General features: G+C 41.2%; 1 protein-coding gene across 1 annotated transcript in view; it reads right to left on the bottom strand.

Annotated features, from left to right (window-relative positions):
- The window catches only part of FLT3 (fms related tyrosine kinase 3), an 86983-nt gene that overhangs the window by 36673 nt on the left and 28832 nt on the right, over window positions 1-21478 (bottom strand). Inside the window, exons 3-9 of the mRNA XM_019530135.1 lie at window positions 20823-21028; window positions 19565-19680; window positions 15025-15142; window positions 13830-13990; window positions 12915-13054; window positions 12677-12830; window positions 5791-5959 (exon numbers count right to left, since the gene is read on the bottom strand). Coding sequence (XP_019385680.1) covers window positions 5791-5959; window positions 12677-12830; window positions 12915-13054; window positions 13830-13990; window positions 15025-15142; window positions 19565-19680; window positions 20823-21028 — 1064 coding nt within the window. The remainder of the gene's footprint in view (window positions 1-5790; window positions 5960-12676; window positions 12831-12914; window positions 13055-13829; window positions 13991-15024; window positions 15143-19564; window positions 19681-20822; window positions 21029-21478) is intronic.

The raw sequence follows: 21478 nt of genomic DNA, 5'->3' as shown, positions 1-21478 counted from the left end.
AGTTGATTCAATAAAAAGATATCACTGGCGAGAATTCTTGCTTTTTGCATATCTCCTGGGCCATCACTGCAACATCACATCAATACTGTATTTGCCAATACAATGCAAAACACTTTCTGAAGCTTTCTTTGGGTGTATGTTAGCTGTCAGTAGCTTTTTTCAAATCTGTGTGCAAGATGAGAGAGAGAGAGAGAGAGAGAAATGCATCCCTGTGTGGGTGCTGAGGTTTTATCATAGACATCCAAGGTGGTGCTGCTTGAACCTAGGCAGGCACCCAACCGATGTAGGCTTTTGGGCAAGATTAAAATGCTAATCATACATCCAGAATGAAATATGGGGAGAATAGGTTTGCTAGAGAAGGAAAGACTTAAGGGAAAGTATATTTAAATATTCATCTTGTGGAGAGTGCATTGTAAATCTAGTAATTGGATTACTTAGAGAGAAGTATTAGATTACTTTTAGAGAGAAGATTCAGGCTGGACATCAGGAGGCATTACTTTACAGTTAGGGCTGCCAGGCTCTGGAATAGGCTCCAAGTCAGGTGGTGCTCTCTCTTACCCTGGGGGTCTTCAAGAGGAGGTTGGACAGATATTTGGCTGGGGTGATATGACCCCGGTACTCGTTCCTGCCTGTGACAGGGGGTCAGACCTGATAATCTGTTTAGGTCCCTTCTGACCCTAAGCACTATGATTAGTTTATTTTTATCTGGCTTATGGGCAGTTTGAAAAGGTAGTTCGGTGGTTCCTCATCATTAGCAGAACGCTAAATGGAGATGTTTGCTGTAATGTGATAGCGAAGCTCTTGAGAACAGATGTCCTAACTGAAAGAATGAGGGGAGTTGAATAGGTAGTTTCACTCAGTAAGTAGGGCTAAAGAATGTAGGTATAGGGGAGAAATCTAAAGCAGATCAAAAAATGACAGCCCAAATCAATAGGTGGAAGTACAGAAAAAGTAATAGTACTTCTTAAAGAAGAAATAGGGGGAGGGAGGTTTCAATAAAAAGCAAGACTCAGAGTAAATAGAGTGACCCAAAGCACAGTCTATCTGCATGGAATTCTAAAGCAAGAAAATTCCCATTGAAGGAACTGATAGTTTAACTCACTGACAGAGCTCAAGGTTTTCATAAATGATTATTGATCTGAATGTCAATTTTAAAGTGGTTACCTTGGGACTCAGTTTCTGAAAAAGCAGACCCCCCATTTGCAACCTCAAGATGGGCATCCAGAAAAGGAGGTACCCAAAATCTTTCATTGCTTTTGAAAATCTAAGCCTGGAGGTTTAAGTGCCAGGAAAGTATTGAGGGGGTTGTTTGAGAGAAGTTTATTGGGTATTGGAATAAAAAAATAACAGGAAAAGCAAGTTAATAGGGGTATAAGGGCAAACAGAGACATTTTGTCTTCATGAATCAAGTGCCATACAGTAAGGAAGTGAAAATCTGCAGCATGCTCAACACAGACTCTCCTTTAGAAAGAGAGAACAGAAAATGGAAAGTCTAAAAGAACCTGTGGTGGCTCTTATCCGTTGGGAAACCACAGGTGGGGCCTGATCATTATAGCTTGAAATTAAAAGCTAAAAAAGTAGCTGAGTACATAGCAAAAACCTCCAAAAGCTGCAATAAGGAGGAACAGCCTGATAAGGAAATAACTGAAATCAAAAAAGGAAACAACAGGAATCAAAAAGGGATATGAATAGAAGAAAGTAGAAGTGTCAGGATAGATGATTACTCAGACATAAACTGAAAAACACAAGCTGAAAAAAATGCATTATAGTATGAGAAGACCTATAGTTTAGCTATGTCTTATACTTAGAACATTTTAACAAGTTTCCTAATCGTAACCAAAGAGTAATCAAAAGGAATGATATTTTTGGTTTAGAGAAACATTATGCAGTAGTACAGTGGTTCTCACCCAGGTGCCACTGGGGTGATGTGAGATCCTTCTAAAGGTGCTGTACAGTACTAGCGCTAGCGTTAGGTGAGCTAAAACCTACACGTGATTCACAATAGGGTTTAAACAGGAATACATAGTGTCAAAAACATTCTGATCTGTTGTGGTCTTTGAGTTTTTTGCAACAGAAGAATTTCTCTATTTTTTAACTATAGTAAAATAAGAGTGAAAGCTAAGAGCTGGCATTTTCTGAGCTATGCCTTGAGTCTAGTGAGGCATGCCTTGAGTCTAAAAAGACTGAGAACCACTGCAGTAGTATAACAAGTAATATTTTCTCTGTTCTTTCAGTATTATTTGAGCCTTTTATCTTCTGGTGATTTTACTACATGGCATGAAATTTGCAGTACTATTTGTATTGATCAAGCTGGATGCGTCTATTAGGGCAGTGCAAAGCTTCAGTCCCTGATTTGATTCGGTGGAGATTCGGCCCAATTTGGTGGCTGAATCCCTGAATCCAAATCAAATCAGAGGCCCCTTTAATCTCTCTGAATAGAATCAGAAAGATTCAGACAGACACAACTTTCTATATACCTTGAGGTACCAGCACAGCTCATGATTGCTGTGATGCTGGGGTGCATGGAGCATCCCACAGGAGCATGGGCAGCCCCCCCATGTGCTCAGCGGCAAACCTGGAAGTACTTCTGGTCCACTTATGGGTGTGCTGGGGAGTGTGCTGGGGCCCTCCAGCACCCCCCTAGCTCAGCAGTTGGCTGCAGAGAGACCCTGGGTGCCCCCCACCAAAACCCAGGAGGCACCAGTCGCCAAGCCAGGGAGACATAAGGGGGCCCCCCCAGCATGCTCCCTGGAAGATCTGGAAGTGGACCAGAAGTGCTTCACTTCTGGGTCTACTGCTGAGTGCACTGGACAGCCCCCCGTGCTTCAATGGACACTCCATTGTTGTGTTCATGAGCCGCCTAGTACCTTGAAGTATGTAGAAAAAAAACACTTAAAGCTGTGTCTATGTCTGAATCGTTCGTTCTTTGAATCAGCATCGAATCTGAAGATTCGGCTGAATTGAAATCGGGGACAGTGATCCGAAATCAACAAATCTAATCATTGTCCCCAATTCAAGCTGAATCCAAATCCGAATCGAATAGGGCCCACTTTCCACACCCCTAGTGTCTATCAAAACTGAATAGATATGCTGAGTATGTTGTGGTTGGTTGGTTGGTTGGTTTTTGCAAAATGACATACTTTACCTGATTGTTGAATAAACAATAATGCCTTTTCCATCCTTTGCACTCATCTATAAAGTGGATTTTTTCCTCAGGGGAAAATAAAGTCTGTGATATTTTGTAAAATGTCAATAAGCATTGAGCATAATTATCTATAAATACACACTTTTAAAAACTAATATTCAGTAAAAAAGAGTACCTTTGGTACCCTTACAGGCTAGGGTACAACTGGCTAAGCAGCAACTCAGCAGAAAAGAACCTGGAGATTACAGTGGACAATAAGCTGAATATGAACCAACACTGTTCCCTTGTTGCCAAGAAGGCTAACGGCATACTGGTTTATAATGGTAGGAGTGTTGCCAGAAGATCAAGGGAAGTGATCATTCCCCTCTATTTGGAACTGGCTGTGAGGCCACATCTGGAGTACTGTGTCCAGTTTTGGGCCCTCCCCATACAGAAATGACGTGGAGAAATTGGAGATAGTCCAGAGGAGGGCAACAAAAATGATTAGGTGCCTGGGGTACATGACTTATGAGGGCAGGCTGAGAGAACTGGGCTTGTTAAAGTCTAGGGAAGAGAAGACTGAGAGGGGATTTAACAGCAGCCTTCACCTACCTAAAGGGCGATTCCAAAGAGGGTGGAGCTAGACTGTTCTCAGTGGTGGAAGACAACAGAACAAGTATTAAGGGAAGTTTATTTTTTTTCCCTCATATCTAACCTAATCTCACTAGGAGGGTAGTAAAACACTGGAATAGGTTATCCAGAGAGGTTGTAGACTCTTCATCTTTGGAGGTTTTTAAGACCTGACTAGACAAAGCCTTGGCTGGGATTATAGAGTTGGGGCTGGTCCTGCTTTGAGCAGGGGGTTGGACTAGATGGCCTCCTGAGGTCCCTTCCAACCCTATTTTCTATTATTCCATCTCAGATGGGCAGCTGCATCCTGTAACAAGCATCTCCCAGATCAACTTCAAGGGATATTCAAAGACGACTAAATGACAAGATACTAGCAATGACCGGGGTGTGAACAAGCACAGTGATACCTGCACAACAGATAAAAGGTCAGATTTATAACACGTCTGGACATGGTGATCACCATACTGCAATAAGAAGGCATCATGAATTTGTCGTCTGAAAGAAAAAAAAAAAAGGCTAGAGTGACTCCTAAATTCCATCCTTAGTGATCTTCTCACTGTCCTGATTAGTAGTGGTAGTTACTAAAACCATCTCACCCTTCCAAAAGATGTCATTGTTGGCCTGCTAGAATCAGGTTAGTCTTATTTAGATTTAATTAAAATCAGTTGTCAGTCATCCAACAAAGCCATCTGCTAAATGTTCAGGCAGTGTGTAGCCAGTCTGTGACAGCAAGAAGGTAAATAAATAGAGTATTTTCAGCATGTGGGTGGTACCTCTTGGACAGGAATGAGCAAATTCTCATGACTGCTTTTTGAGGTCCCATCTCCAGGAATGATTGTAACCACTGGAGAACAGATCTGCCTACCCACTCAGGCATTATGGATGAGTCAACCAGCATCCAGCTATCAATGCTACCACAGTCTGCTTACAGTTCTAACGTTATCAGCAGGGACAGACTTCCTGAATCCATTGCCAGGAGAGGATGATTTACCAGGTTGATATGGATCATCCCTGAACCATACTGAAGTGCATATCCAAATATTCCATCTGACCCAGGTGGATGGGCACATCAGCTACAAAAGAGGACTGGAAAGGATAAAGGCTAAAGGGGAGTTTATCAAAATAATAAGAAAAGAAGGTATAAAAAAGTGAAAGCAAGATTGCAGCAGTTTTAAGCAAGTAACAAGAGATTTTAAAAATATAAGGAACAAAAAAAAAATATCAGCATAGGACTATTAAATCAGCTATGATTTTTGCACAGGTCATATTTAGAGAGAAGTTGGCAATTACCTTGCGGATAAAGTTTACCAATTAAAATGCCTTATGATTACATTTTATAAACAATGAAGAAACACTGAAGGAAATTAGACTATGTTATCAAGAAATTAAGAAGCCCAGGAAATGGATGAAACTTTAGGTCTAGAAAATATTTGTGCCAGACCTTGATTGTAGGAAGTAACAGAAAAGGGAATTAACTAGCAGATTTATTCAAAACATATTTTGTAACACAGGAAGCATACATGAACTGAACAAGAATAACAGGACATTTCTGTAGTGTAGAAAACCTGAAGAGATCACCAAAGGTGTAGGAAACTATAGGCTTGACTTTAGCACCCTGAAAGATATTGGGAACATTGATCATTATGATCAGTTATGGAAAATGTGTCTGGGATAAAGTAATGGAATTTTTTGAGAGTATAATATAAATGTGTGAAAAGGGATGTTGTATTCATTACTTTAAAAAGATTTGTTATAATACATGGATTAAGCAAATATGATAGAATATGCTATTGACCTAAGTTGCCATTTGAAAACAAAGGCAACATTATGGACTATTTCCACAACACTGGTTTACCACTAAACTAAATACATTAAAAATTATTAAATCAAAACAATGCTCATGTGCTACTTGTTAAAAAATGATTGAAACTTGTCTATTTTTTCACTTGAGACCAAAAAAAAAAACAACAACAACAACAAACCACAGAGAGACTTTGTACAAATGTCAGTGGAAATACTGAGAATACATGAAGTACCTGTAGCCATCCATGTTGTAAATTTGCCCACAGGGAAATGATTTTTGTGAAAATATCCACACACATGTAATTGGTGGATAAGCTTTAAGTTTAACTTCAAAACAAAACTTTTCCTGTAGATCAATCTCAAAATCTTCTCTGGAGTCAGTTACATTTATAAATCCCTCTTCTGAAAGGAAAAAAATTGAAATTTTGTAATAAAAGGCATGCTGTCTAATTAAGGAATTTATATACTATGCATTTTAATTCTCATTTCTAATCTCAGTTGATAAATGCACAAGATGTGAAATCACTAACAGACATCATCTATAACAAGCAAATCAAGTATGATATTGGAAGACAACATGTAGCTTTATCTCTATATTTAGCTTCAGACTGATGATCCTAGCCCACATGTATGATCTCCGTCTTTGAATGAAACAATCTGGTTGATCTGGCTAATCAAAGATACAAAGCCCTTTGAAAATACAAGAACCCTTCCATCTTTCTGCTGTGGAAGTCATATTTCAGTCTATGTAATGATCATCTCCTGTAAGTTTCTTTTACTCAAAGTAAGCATTTCTTCTAATTATTAGTAATTTCAGACTTCCTTTGACAGTTTACAGCATTATAAAAGTCAGGAGCTGTTACTGGCTGTTGACATGCCTTATCTGAAGAGGGTTGGGTTTTATAAAGGAAAACAAATCACATTTATTTAAAATGCAAAATATTTTAATAAACCAATGAAAAATGACCTCAGAATTTATTATGATTGCTCAAGTATGGAGACTTTTTATGTCTAGTAACTGATTACAAGTCCACAGAAGTCAATGGCAGCCTTTCCACAGATATCAGTGAGTTTCAGGTTAGGTCCCATAAAGGTAATTAAAAAAGGAATTGTGGTAAATGTTGCTGATTTGAGTTTCTGTTTTTCATAGTTTCATAGATGTTAGTGTCAGAAGGGACCTATTGCATCGTCGAGTCCAATCCCCTGCCCTGGGCAGGAATGAGTGCAGGGGTCAGATGACCCCAGCCAGTGTCTGTCCAATCTCCTCTAAATACCTCCAAGGCAGGGGACAGCACCACCTCCTTTGGAAGCTTATTCCATATTTTGGGAACCCTCACGGTAAAGAATTTTTCCCGATGTCCAATCTGGATTTACTCTCTTCCAGTTTGTGGCCATTATTTCTAGTTACCCTGACAGGCACCTTGGTAAATATTGTATCCCCCATTTCTTTCTGGTCCCTCCCCGATGAATTTGTAGGCAGCCATGAGCTCACCTCTCAGCCTTCTCTTGCAAAGGCTGAAGAAGTTCAGGTCTCCCAGTTGGTCCACATAGGGGTTTTTCTGTAGGCCTTTAACCAGATGAGTGGCCCTCCTCTGAACTCTCTCCAGGATGTCCACCAGTCCCAGGGGAGAGCCTTGGGGGAACTCCACTGCCCACATTTCTTCAGCTAGAAACCAACTCATCCACCACCACTCCCTGGGTACATCCCATAAGCCAATTTTCTATCCACCGGACTGTGTAATAATCTACATTGCAACCGTTTAGTTTATTATTAGAATTAGGTGTGACACAGTGTCAAAGGCCTAAGTAAATAACATCTACCTCTATTCCTTCATCCAAGCATTTTGTGACCCGGTCGTAAAATGAAAGCAGGGTAGTCAGGCAGGATCTGCCTGCTATGAACCCATGCCAATTAGCCCTTGGCATCATTTTACCCACTGGTCACCCACAAATGCGATCCTTAATTTTCTCAAAGGTCTTGACAAGAATAGAGGTGAGACTAACCAGCCTATAGTTACCCAGATCCTCCTTCCTCCCCTTCTTGAAAATAGAAACCACATTGGCCCTTTTCTAATCCTCTGGGACCTGTCCTGAACACCACAAGTGCTCAGACAGTTGTGCCAGTGGCTCCTCTATGACTCCAGCTAATTCCCTAAGTACACTAGGATGAAGATCATCAGGACCTGTTGACTTAAATGCATTCAACCCCTCCAGGTGCCCCTTTACTAGAGCAGCATAAACAGCTGGTATCTATACCGGGCTTACCTAAGGTCCCAATGGGATGCATATTTGTATTTGTGTCCAGGAACACAAATACAAAGAAATCATTTACAAGCTACACTTTGCCATCCTATCTGTTACCAGTTGCCCTAGTTCATCCTGAAGGGGCCCTAAGTTACCCTGCACCTTCTTTTTGCTTCCTATGTACTTAAAGAATGACTTTTTGTTATTCTTAACTTTTGCTGCCAGCGTAAGCTCCATTTCCGCTTTGGCTTTCCTCATCGTTTCCCTGCAAGTTTGAGGCAAGCAGGTATACTCCTCCTTGGTGGCGGCCCCCTGCTTCCACAGCCTGTAGGACTCTTTTTCTCCCCCTCCAGGCTCTCCTGGATTTCCCTGCTCAACCAAGAGGGTTTTTTTGCTTTTTTTGCCTCCTTTTATGTGTACTGGGATGGTCCTCTTCTGTGCCTGCAGGATTAGTCCCTTGAGAAAAGCTCACCCTTCCTGGACTCCCAACTCTCCAAGGCTTTTACCAGCCCGCCCCTTCCTAACTAATCTCATGAGCTTGTTGAAGTTGGCCTTCCTGAAGTCTAGTACTTCTACCCTACTAGCTATCTTCCCCACCGTTCTCCTGATAGTGAATCCTATCAATAGGTTGTCACTGTCCCCTAGGTTACCTTGTACCTGCAGATCCCACCTCCTGTGGCCAGTACCAAGTCTAGTAAGGGATTTCACCGCTGGCCCTTTAGGAAAGAAAAAAAAGTGGAGAAAAGCCCCAGAACTCACCACTGCTGCAGCAGTCTTTGGGCTTTGGGGGGGCTCATGCAGAGCCCCCCCCACCCCATGTGGTGTGGGGCAGCAGGCATTGCCTCATGCTGGCAGGAGTGGTGAGTACAGGGGGTTTTCTTTTTCCTTCAAGGGCTGGAGCTGGCCAGGGCGGGCCACTGGCCTGGCCAATTTGGAGATTTGCCAGCAGCCAAATGTCCGAATTGATTCGGGACAGTGATTCAAATCACTGAATCAAATCGCTGTCCCCAAATTGGCCAGATCCGAAGCAAATACTAGCCACTTTGCACAGGTCTAACTTTCACTAGCATGGAGGCAGGAATCAAATACACCAGGCAATAACTTAGCTGTATGTCTCAATCTATTTTAAGGTTTCCTTTAGTACCTAAGCATTCTGTGAAGAGCTAGCCATTATAGGAAAAATGGAAATACCAGTATTATTGTAATTTATTTCATAATTACTACAAATTAATTACACACACACACACACACACACACACACACACACACACACTTAACTGTGATGTGCTTGTTAATCTAGGAGTGTAGGAGGTTTTCCCCGATTTAGTCTTTTCAAAAATAATTTCCTATGTCAGACTTAGATTTTCACTCTTTAATTATTCCCTTGGAGTTTGGTTCGCGTGATAAATTGTAACACGCCACACATTCAATCAATGTATCATGCAATAAAAAATGGCAAACCAACCAAAAAAAACCTTTCCATATTTTGCCTGAATTTTAATTTTAAATGCATCTCCAATATTTGTTAAACAGCCAATAGGTTAATTCCAAAACTTAGTCAAATACATCCAAAAAGTTTTAATTACTAGAAATTCTGGGTAAGTAGATTCTTGCAGACAGGAAAAGGATACAAAAATCTTGCCTCATTTCTGAAATGGTTGCTGTTGCCTATTACTTTGCTTGTAGAAATAATATTGAAAAGACAACAGAACTGTGTAAGCCAGATGTTGAATGAATGCTATGGTAATGGGTTTCCCAGAGCTACTGTCTTTTACTTAGAATTCTTAAGGATTAATGTAAATACCCTGGGAGAAGGTTTGATTATAGGTTACTTGCAGGAAGAGTAGACTATCACTTATCTGAATCACATTTACATCCATGCTCCCAACCCGATGACCAGAAATAAGTATGTCAGTAACAAGTATGCTGGTAGCAAAAGGAGGATCAGGGAAAGTATGGGTCCCTGACTGCATGGGGGAGGTAGTCTTGTGATAGAGGATGCAGAAAAGGCTGAAGTGCTCAGTGCCTTCTTCATCTCAATCTTCACAGGTAAGGTCAGCTCCCAGACTACTGCACCAGACAGCACAATTTAGGGAGAATATGAACAGCCAACAGTGGTGAAACAACAGGTTAGGAACTACATAGAAAAGCTGGACATATAAAAGTCCCTGGGGCCAGACGGGATGCACCCAAGGGTGCTGAGGGAGTTGGCTGATGAGATTGCAGAGCCACGGGCCATTAACTTTGAAAAATCATGGTGATCAGGAAAGGTCTCGGGTGATTGAAAAAGGGCAAACATAGTGCCCATATTTGAAAGAGGAGGATCCAGGAAGCGACAGACCAATTAACCTCACCTCAGTTTCTGGAAAAAAAAATAATCATGGAACAGATCCTCAAGGAATCCATTTCTAAGCACTTGGAGGAGAAGGTGATTAGGAACAGTCAGCATGGATTCATCAGGAGCAAGTCATACCTGACCAACCTGATTGCCTTCTATGATGAGTTAACTGGCTCTGTGGATGTAGCGTAACTTGATTATCACAAGGCTTTTGATATGGTGTCACACAACTCTCTCACAGGCAAGCTAAAGGAGTATAGGCTGGAAAAATGGATTGTAAGGTGGATAGAAAACTGGCTGAAGCACTGGACTCAAGAGTGAAGTAGTCAATGGCTCAATGTCTAGTTGGCAGCCATTATCAAGTGGAGTGCCCTAGGGGTTGGTCCTGGGGCCAGTTCTGTTCAATATCTTTATCAGTGACCTGGAAGATGGTCACTGATAAGCAAGTCTGCAGATGATACCAAGCTGTGGGGAGGGCTAAGATTCAGAGTGACCTAGATGAATTGGAGAATTGGGCCAAAAGAAATCTCATGAGGTTCAACAAGGACAAGTGCAAAGTTCTGCACTTAGGATAGAACAATCCCATGCACCAGTACAGGCTGGGGGCTGACTGGCTGGACAGTGGCTTTGCAGAAAAGGACCTGGGGGTTACAGTAGACAATAAGCTGAATATAAGCCAACAGTGTGCCCTTGTTGCAAGGAAGACTAACAGCATACTGGACTACATTGGTAGGAGTTCCCATCAGGTCAAGGGAAGTGATTATTCCGCTCTATTCAGCACTGACTGGTAAGGCCACATCTGGAGTACTGTATTCAGTTTTGGGTCCCCCACTACAGAAAAGATATGGACAAATTGGAAAGAGTCCAACAGAAGGCAACAAGATGGTTTGGGGGCTGGGACACAAGACATATGAGGGGAGGCTGAGGGAACTGGGCTCATTTAGCTTGGAGAAGGGAAGACTGAGAGGGGATTTAATAGCAGCCTTCAACTGCCTGAAGCAGGGTTTGAAGGAAGATAGAGCTAGACTGTTCTCAGTGGTGGCAGATGACAGAACAAGGAGCAATGGTCTCAAATTGCATCAAGGTAAGTGTAGGTTAAATATTGGGGGGGGGCGGAAACCAACTGGAAGGTTAATAAAGTACTGGAACAGATTTCTAGAGGGGTGGTGTGTCATGGGACAGAGTCCTTAAGGATGGCTGTGATCTCTAAGGCCCCTTGACCATGTCAATTTGGCCCGCTGGGCACCCTCTGTTCTCGCCCGCCACATCTTTTATGGAAATATAAAAGTAGGGAGGCTGCCTTTAAGTCCTCTTGGACACAGTTTGATGGACTCTCTGACCCTGTGCGTTCCCAGACACCTTTGAGGTCCCATTTTACAATGGGTGTTTCAGGGCACCTTAGCCTTATGGGCTACATGCGTGGCTCCAACCACCCCTTTACCATGCCCCAAGCCTTGCAGATGGTACTGGCATTGTCATGCCCAGGCTCATTATAATTCAGCCTCTTGTCCTCACTGGGCTCTCTGCAGACTGTGTCTCTGCACCCCACAAAGTGCTGCACCCTCTCTGGTGCCAGGGTCCCCATGCCACAGTGGGCCCCCAATGAGGCCTCCTCCTTCCCCAAATAGCCTCACCCAAACCAACAGTCTAATAAAACGGCAAACAAAACATAAGCCCCTGGGCTATAACATAACCCAAGCTACATAAGGTGTGCTCGGCCCCTCTACATTACCTGGAGCAGAACTTAGTCAGGCCTCTTCCCTTCACATGCTTCAGGAGGGCTCCTTCTCCCTTGACCACCAGCAGAGAACTGCCTCCTAGTCCCCCTGGCATTTACATTGGCCCAGGGCCCTGCCCCTTCCAGCCAGCTGACCAGGTGCAGGCTAATTGCCTCATTAGCTGGTTGCCATGGCAACCTGCACCTATCTGGCTCTTTGGGCTCTTCCCAGGCAGTTTCTGCTCTTTTAGGAGCAGGCACCTAAGTGCCCTGTGACATGGTGGAATCTCCACCCTTGGAAGTTTTTAAGACCTGGCTAGACAGAGCTTTGGCTGGGATGATCTAGTTGAGGCCGGTCCTGCTTTGAGCTGGGGGTTGGACTAGATGGCCTCCTGAGGTCCCTTCCAACCCTAATGGTCTGTGGTTCTATGATTCTAAATACAAAAAAGGCAAATACTTATGAATACACAACCTTTTTGTACAAAGTTTGATAATATTATTATAATGTTTCTGAATTATTGTGTATTATTTACAGATTTAGGTTTATTTTTCTTTTTGGAGCTGCTTCATACTACAGATCTCATATATCTGAACATTTTGTGTATACAAATATTTCACATACATAAGTAGGGGACAGAGTCCCAGAGTCAGAAAAGCACAGGTCTACCCAGTTGAACAAATAATTTCTGACTTCCTTAAAATAATAGCAAGTAGAAATAGGAGTTTGAGAAATAATTGTATATAGGCTGTTAAAAATGTGCAAGCAATTAAATAAGAGAAAAATAATAAAGAAAAAATGAACAATGTGAATCTAAATTACCTAAAACAGTTACCAAAGCAGTCTTATTTGGATGTTCTGTGGAAGAACAGGTGTAATGTCCACTATCACTTCTTCCCACTGATGAAGCAAATGCATACTGTATCCGAATCATAGATGAGTCTTCCTGGTATTTTTTTTCCTCTAAGGAACGTCCCTAATTTGTAATAAAAATGTGCAGCTTTAATATAATTTGATACTTCCAATTATTAACTGTGTGAAAATAATTCTCTCTTATTACCTGCTTTAATGCTTTGTTTTCAAGACTCCAGTTAATTCTGAATTTATAGTTACTATAAACCGCTTTACATCTTATCAATAATGGTTCTCCAACTTTAAGAAGGAGTTCAGGTAGAGGTCTTTCAACTGCTTCATTTAGATCTACAAAATGAAAGCATACCCAGTGAACAACAAGTGAAATCACTCTCCCCACATAAAATATAGTTTAGATTGTGTTCTCCTGCATCACTCTATTTTCACTTTAAGCAGCAATTAATTTGTAGTCCATTACTGTATTGGTATTAAGATTATTTTCCAGGCTTAGAATTAACCCTGGAATATTTAAAAGTCTCATATTTTAATAGATCAAGTCAAATTTTGTCCTGAGTTACAACCCTACCCCAATAAAACTGTATCCATACAAGATGCAATTTGGCAGAGGCATAGCAAGGCAGATCTGTGCCTGGGGCAGCAGCTGCATATGGGACAGCATGAGTTACTGGTGGCAGCAGCAAGAACAGCTGCTGTTGTGCAGTGTCAATTTTTGGGTCCCCCTTGAGGACAGTAACCAGGGCGTTCCTCCCCTTCCGCAGTTACTCTACGGCAATTCAGCACAGAATTTAAAATCAATTACAGTAAAACAATAATAATAATAATAAATAAATACTGTAATGTATTTTGTCATAAGTCCACGTTAAAGCTTTGTGTGATCAAGTTATTTATAAAATGTACGTAACACAAGACAATTCTTTATTAACTGAGCTACAAACAACCTTTAGAATTTAAGAGTTAAATATCTGAGTTGGAAGTAACACAGCATTATAGTTTTACCCAGTCATGTGCCATTGATTCCAGTATTGAAAAACACACCGGCAAACCTTACTTAGGTGAGCCACACAATTAACTTCAGTGCAAATCAATCTTAGAGTTGGGTTACCTATTGTATACAGGTTGGTGCATTCTCTGCCCAGCACATTGGTTGCACAGCACCATATATATGTTTGAAATAATGTATTTGCCCATACTCCATGTTGTACTTTCTTCATTCCATACATGTCCTTTTTTTTCTTACTTGGTTCATGATATTTATTGGTACAACTGTAATTACAAATCAAAGTGTTTACTGAATCATTGGGTTACTTTCAAGCAGATGGGCAAACCATGAGGCAATATTGGCAATACTAGGAAAACTAGGACATTATGTAGTAAAATAAAAGGAACTAGGCAATGTGGAGATCAGAAGACAAACAAAAAAGTGCAGAAGAGCTAGGGAAGGTGTGAGATAAAAATAATGTGCTTGTATTACCTGAATGCATCTATTCTCTTTATTCCAAAAGAGGTAAAGCATTCATCACTTTACAGTGAAATCCTGGATACAGTGAAATCAATAGGAAAGTCTATAAGGCCAGCATTTCACCCTACATCTCAGCTGGTCTCAATGAGAACTCAGCCCAAAACCTACAACCATGAGCCTGTATTGTCTGTGACACAAGATGCAGGTCTGTTTCAGACTAATAAACCCCTAGGTGATCCAGATACCAGAAGAAAAGAGATGAGTACACTGTAATGACTACATGCCTCCTTTATGAAAACAGACTGTTGATTTCATTTACCCATGACCTTATGTTTCTTTAAACATATTCACATTGCTATTAGAATATCGTATATATGTAGCAGTATGAGAGGGTAAATTGGGTATACAGTATTTCTCAATCACAGCCACTTCCAAGAGAATAAGAGAAATGGAAGATAGCTAGTTAGAAATATATTTAACTCATTAGTTATATCGAGTTAAAATACCAAGATAAAACATTTAAAACAAATTACCCTAAAGTTTCCCTAAGGATATAAAGGTCAACCTTCCTGAGAATAATACATTCCAGCACATAGGAAAATGTGAGTTCAGGCAACATAGTCCTCAATTTGTGCATGTATGTATAGGTTTTTAAGCACACTGAATTTATCCAATTTAGGGAAACATCCTTTAAAAATCTGACCACAAAGTTCTACACAGTTCAGTCATACCAGAAATAAATACACTACTCAGGACAAAGACTCTCTTCTTAGGAGGATGTCTATCCTTAAGCCTTAACATTCACCAAATAAATAAGGTAGGATTACATATACCATACCTATTATCAGGTGTTTTGCAAAATAACCACTCCAAAACTGGTTGAGGGTACCCTTCAGATATGCAGTTTATAGTGTTTGATTTTTCACTCTTTCTAAAATATGGTGTCCTTGGTTTTCCTAAAAAAATTAAAAAACCAAAAGATTTAAACAAAAATGCTGAAATATTTTTTAAAATATTATTATCATCCTTTGCAATGAACAAGACATTACTAATACTTGTGAAATTAGATGCAAATGTGCTTTATAAGTAAGTTATAGATTTATAAAGATTTAGGTCTGTTTCTTTAAATAAACTTGGCAGGTGTCTTACAGGGAGACTCCAACACTGATTTAAGTCAATTTATTTAGCAGTGATGCTAGAAAAATGCCTGAAAGTTTTAGACTCATTTGTTTGATTATATTAAATGTGAGAAAAGCATTGTAAGAAATAAGAAGGCAAAAATCTCCCCTCAGGTACCCATATTTTAATTCCTAATGAGAATAGTCATTTCAGTTAGAGTGAAATGTGAAGGTACTGATGAACAAAATTGAGTCCTTGAATATTTGATCCTTGCCATCATTCATATTTAGATTTAGCCACAATGGAAAAACATTTTCTTTAGTTCATAATTAACGTCACTTTGCTGTAATTTTTTCAAGTGATTTTAGTGTTTGTGGAAAGTAAAATTGTGTCTAACTCTGGAGACAGAAGTCCTCTGTTTATGCAGACTTCATCTTGACCTGGTGCTTATGCCACCTCTCTGATTGCAAGGAGCTACCTCCAGATGCTGGAGGATAATCTGGGGACTGATTTCCAGGTGTTAGGTTTGTACAGCTCCTATCATTGCCTAGGGCTCCAAGATTTCCTCTTCCAGCTCCTTCAGGGATGAAGCTTATCTGGCCTGCTGGCTTGCAATTCATTCAAACCCAACAAAAGCTCTCTGACCATTTCTTTTGTTAACTCTTCACTCAGCTTGCCCCCTTCCTTATCCAATCCTTATTAGGTGCCTGGCTGCAGCTTAATTTTTAGTTAAAAAACAAGGCAAAGGAGCAGTTGAGTAGCACATCCTTCTTTGCATCTTTAGGTAGGTGTTCCCCCCTGGCTTGTTAACAAGGGACCCACAGCTTCCTTGGCCCTTCATTTCTGGCCAACATACTTAAGGACAAGTAGAAAAGGTTCTACAACCTCCTTTGTCTACAACTCCATTCTTTATATTCACTTTCCTGATCTGGTCCCTGCAGATTCTTGCAATTTCCTGGTTCACATCCTTGGTGGTCTGCCCATTCTTTCACTGCCTGTATGCTTTCCTTTTACATTTGAGGTATTTTAGAAGCTCCTTGTGCAGCCGTGTTGGTCTCTTGCCATTCTTCTTTTGCTTCCATTGTGTCAGGACAGTTTTTTGTTGGGCTTCCAATACTGTGCCCCTTAGAAGCTCTCAGCCCTCCTGGGCACCTTCATCCTTCAATCTGTCCTCCCATGACTCTGTGCCTATTAGCATCTTGAGTCAGATGAAAGCCACTTTTTTTAAATCTAGTGTCCTAATTTTGCTGACCTCATGCTTTCCTTGTCTCGGGGTCTGGAATTCTATCATAGCATGATCGCTTCCTTCCTTCACATCCTCCATCAATTCTTCCCTGTTGATCAGACGAAGATCCAAGATAGATGATCCCCTAGATTTATCCTTCACCTTCTGAAAGAGAACATGGTCCTCCACACAAGTTGAGTACCAGCTTGACATTTCGTATGTGACTACATTGTTCTTTCAGAAAATGTCTGGAAAATTGCAATCTCCCATCAGTACCATCCCATAGCTTTAAGATAGATTTGCCACCTGCTTGAAAAGTGCCTCATCCACCTCCTCTTCCCAATTTAAGTGGCCTATAATAAATCCCCACCATTATATCAGTGCTACATCTTTCACTTTTCATCTTCACCTAAATAAATTCTGCTTTTCTGTCTTCTTCCTCTTGAAGCAGGGAATGAGTACATGTGTTTTTGGCATACAAAGCAACACCATCACCTTTTCTCCCACCCCTGTCCTTTTGAAACAAAGTGTAAGCCTCCATGTTGACATTCCAGCCATAAGAGCTGTCCCACCAGGTGTTGGTGATGCCAATCAGGTCATAATTGACATTACTGACCTTTCTAACAAAAAAAACAACAACAAAAAATTCTTAAAACCTAAAACAGCCCCTTTCCACAGGCCCTGTTTCTTATAGACAAGGATGGCAATGCTGCTCATTATGTACTATCCTGTACATAGAGGAATGCCCTGTTACTTAAAACTTTTCCAGCAGATTTGGGATAAACTTTCCCATGCCAAGGTTTGCCTCAGAATATATGTTTTTTCCATCTAAGCAAAAAATGGGTCATCTTTTTCTGAGAATGAAGTTTGGGAAAAATATGTTAAAAGATGTCAACACCCTTTCCTCTGAAATCCTGTGAATTTCCACATGCCTCAAAGTAAGAACTTAAAAGTTGGCAGTAGGGGGCCATTTGTGTCGGAGGCATATATTGCTGTTCCTATAATGTTCTGCCCATGGTCAGGTTACATAGATTTGAAAAATCCCAGTTCACACACGCTCATTAGGGGCTCCTTGGGTTTTAATTGTTCAGGTTCAAGACAGCAGTGTCACTGAATGCACCTCACCCTCTCCCAGCACATATTGAGCTGCTCCTGGCGTATACCAGCCCAGACTCCTGGAACAAAGCTGGACTCTCTGTAATGGCCAATTCCAGCTGCTCTAGACTGAGATGGGCTTAGACAGCAGAACTGACAGTAGAGAGCTTTTTGCCTGTTCTCCCAGTGATTCACCTTCTGGCAACTGGGCATTTTGAAAGAAGAAACCTTTTGATTCAAATAGAAAGGGGACAAGAGCCATACATGGGGGAGGGGAAAGAATGGAGTAAGACAAGATATCTGGTCAGATGGTGATGGGGGCTAGCCTTTTCACAGATTGCCATTAATCTTGTGTTCCTCATTTCCTGGGTGCCCAACATGATGCCATGACCTCTGATTTGTATAAGCCCCTACACATCTAAAAATGGCTACGGGGGGTGGGGGGAGAAAACTTTATCTAAACCTTGTTGAGTAAAGTTTAGATAGTGTTCCATAGCCATTCTTAAACATGCGGTTACTTAATACACATGAAGGTAAGGCATTTTAATTAAAGTGGCTCTCTGGGGACCACTCTAATTAAAATGCCAATCTGTCCACCCTGAGCATGTGTATAGGCAGCCTTTATGCCTAAATTTACCCATGTAAAATGGAGATAGCAGCTCCTTCCTCCCATGCATAGAGATGCTATAAAGATAATTAATATTTACAAAACAAACACTGATAAACTATAGGAATAAGCACCATGGAAAAAAGCAATGATGACATTAACAGTCCTATTCTTTGAGTTCAGTGTGAAGAGTGTATAGGAAGTAAGGCTCGGGGGGCGGGGGTGGAAATATTGAACAAGAAGGCTAATACTGAAGAGTTGTTCATTTTATGAGCATTGTCAGTCCTGAGGCTGGGGTCAAAATAGAAAGTGATCATGAGACATGCAGTCTTGTATTAGAGGCTGTCACTCTGGTAGGTGCCAGCTTTTGAGTATTTGGATTTGCAGCCTTCCAAATATTCTTTTAATCTAGCTGCGTATGTGAGCGTGCGCGCATGAGTGTGCAATCGTGCATGCACGTGCATGTGCGCGCAATGTAATGAAGAAAGGAAAATGAGAAGAAAGTGCTGCCTAAAAAAATCTTTTGCATTTCATGGTTAGCAATACTCAGGCCACATCTATACCACAAACTTAGTGTGCTTGACAGCGGAAAACACAAAACACGCCATGACTCTGCCTGAATTATCACTCCCTCCCCACCGATCGAATGGGGTGTAGTCAGTCTGCACAACACTAGAGGTGGGGTAATTATATGTAGGCTTGGTCACTGTCACTATCACTGTCACTGAGCCATGCTAATTGGCCTACCCTCACCTCAGTCTTATGTGGACACAACGTAACTGGTCAGTGGGAGATCCTGTACATAGAGACATACTGAGGGAGCTACTACATGGCAGCTACTGATAAGCTGAAGAAACTTGCAGTGTGGACGTGGCCTGAGTGGTTCAGAACAATGTAAGCAGGTGAGGTACCCATACTCGGAATGAGTGACAGGGAGAAAATAGTGCGTAATTCAAGAACTGAAAGTGAGGGAGAAGAGACGGCAGGGAAGAGAGAAATCTCATGGAGAACAGAATAGGAGAAACATGGTTTGGAGAGAAATACCATATATGTTTCATAGTTGGTAGGGTCAGAAGGGACCTGGGCAGAGCATCAAGTCCGATCCCCTGCCACGGGCAGGAAAGAGTGCTGGGGTCAAACGACCCCAGCAGAGTGTCTATCTAGCCTCCTTTTGAAGACCCCCAGGGTAGCAGCCAGCACCACTTCCCTTGGAAGTTGGTTCCAGATCCTAGCTGCCCTGACTATGAAGTAGCACCTACTTCACAATGTTAGTTTCAACTCTCCCTTTGAAACTGTTGGTAGACCAGTTCCTTGGATTTGACACATACTTACTTCTTATGAGGACAGTTAATATTATTGAATAATTATTGTTTTCACTTATAACTGACAGTATGTATTTTCCAGCTTCTGTTTCTTTTATTTTAGGAATGGCCAGGGAAACAACATATCTGTAAAGCAGAAAAGAAAGCTTTCATTACAGAACATTCTGGTTGCAACCTAGAGGATGTTATGCTGAAGAGACAACTACCCTCGGCATTATGCTTAAGGCACCGGGAGCAGAATTTTGTGGCAGTGGGACAAGGTACTTACACCGTACATTTCATCTCCAAAGTGCTCTAATAGCCAATGGCCCTGATTCATCATATACAGGACAGAACTTAACCAGTTGTTTCCAGTAGGACTTACAGCACATATTCTAAGTTAAACAAGTTAAACATTAAGTGCTGTCCTTACATAGGGAGGAACTTGGACCCAATCTGCATAGGGCCCCTAGGTTTTATTCTAAGAGATAATCTGGGCTTCTGATTCAACTGCAAGAAGAAAAGGAATGAGAATATCAACTTGTGGCTGGAACATAAAGGCTGCAAAGAGACACCTTTGTGTTGCCATAAAAATATTTATGGCACCACAAAGCAAAAGCAAACATGTTCATGCCCTTTGTCGTGCCATAAATAGCCACCTTTGTGGCCATGACAAAGAGTGCTGCTATTTTGTGGTGTGTGTCTACTTAAGGCGGAAGAATGTGGGCAGCCTGCAGTTGCCCATGCTCTCTAGCTGCTCTGGGCAGGCACTTCTAGGGCTTCTTTCCTGCATGACCTGGGAATTCTCCTGCAGAGGTTTCCCCATTTGTAGAAGTGCACCCCCCAGTCAGAATCAGGGTGTGCCTTGGGAAAACCCTGGACAAGTATTCCTGGGGCTTCAAGGACCTAATCCAGATTTCCTGGGTGTGCCTCTGTCAGCAAGAGAAATCCAGGGTTACCTCATTTGCAGACCATGCCCTGTTATCCCATAGGATCAGGTCCCTGCCAGGATACATGCCAACATAACTGATCCAAATTTAGAAGAATGTGGGTTTGATTTTGTCATAAATTACTATCAGGTCAGAAATCTTTGCTTTATCAGTACATAATTTACCAACAGCTATAATCAGCCTACAGTCCACTGGTACTACCCAGTATAGATAGCAATACTTAAGATAATGAATAATGTAAAAATAAATAATTAATAACCTAACTCACATGGATAATATCCCATTTGCCTCCTCTAATGAAAATATCCGAAAATGTTTTAAGTTTACTCTTTTACTTACTTCTTTCCTGGGTCCAATGTAGGTTTGCAGTCAGTTTTGTTCTCTTTAAAGAGCCAAAAGCATGAAAAGATCTCTGAAATATTCATTATTACTTTTAATTCAATGTCTTCAAACACATCAGCTTCCACAATTTTAGCCATTCCATAGACTTCCTCTGTGCCTTGAGAGCTCAAATAACACCCAAGATCTTCCAAAATGTTGTCCATCTGCATTGCAAAAAACCAGATGTGTGTCTTACAATGGTGAATGGGGTTTCCATATTTAAGCAATTAAAAATGAAATTCTCCTATAAAAATACCTTAATGAATTTTAAAAGGCCCAAAACCTCCTGGATACAAAAAATCATGGACTAAATGTGTCATAAATCCGATGTCTATATTATAAACTGCCTGACATCAGACTCCCCAAGTACCTCTCCACTATTTAACTGCTACATTCATCCCCCTTCTCCCTGCCAACCCAGCCTCTCTCACCCACTGACTCTTCAGTTTACATCTTCACTGACTGCCTAGCTTAGATTTCATAGATATTAGGGCTGGAAGAGGCCTCGGAGATCATTGAGTCCAGCCCCCTGCCCAAGGGGCAGGAAGTCAGCTGGGGTCATAGGATCCCAGAAAGATAAGCATCCAATTTACTCTTGAAGGTGTTCAATGTAG

The sequence above is a fragment of the Crocodylus porosus genome, unplaced genomic scaffold, assembly GCF_001723895.1.
Source record: "Crocodylus porosus isolate Cpor-Errol unplaced genomic scaffold, CroPor_comp1, whole genome shotgun sequence".
Classification (NCBI taxonomy): Eukaryota; Metazoa; Chordata; order Crocodylia; family Crocodylidae; genus Crocodylus; species Crocodylus porosus.
Note: the sequence above shows the minus strand (reverse complement) of the source record. Positions and strands in the feature narration are given on the sequence as shown.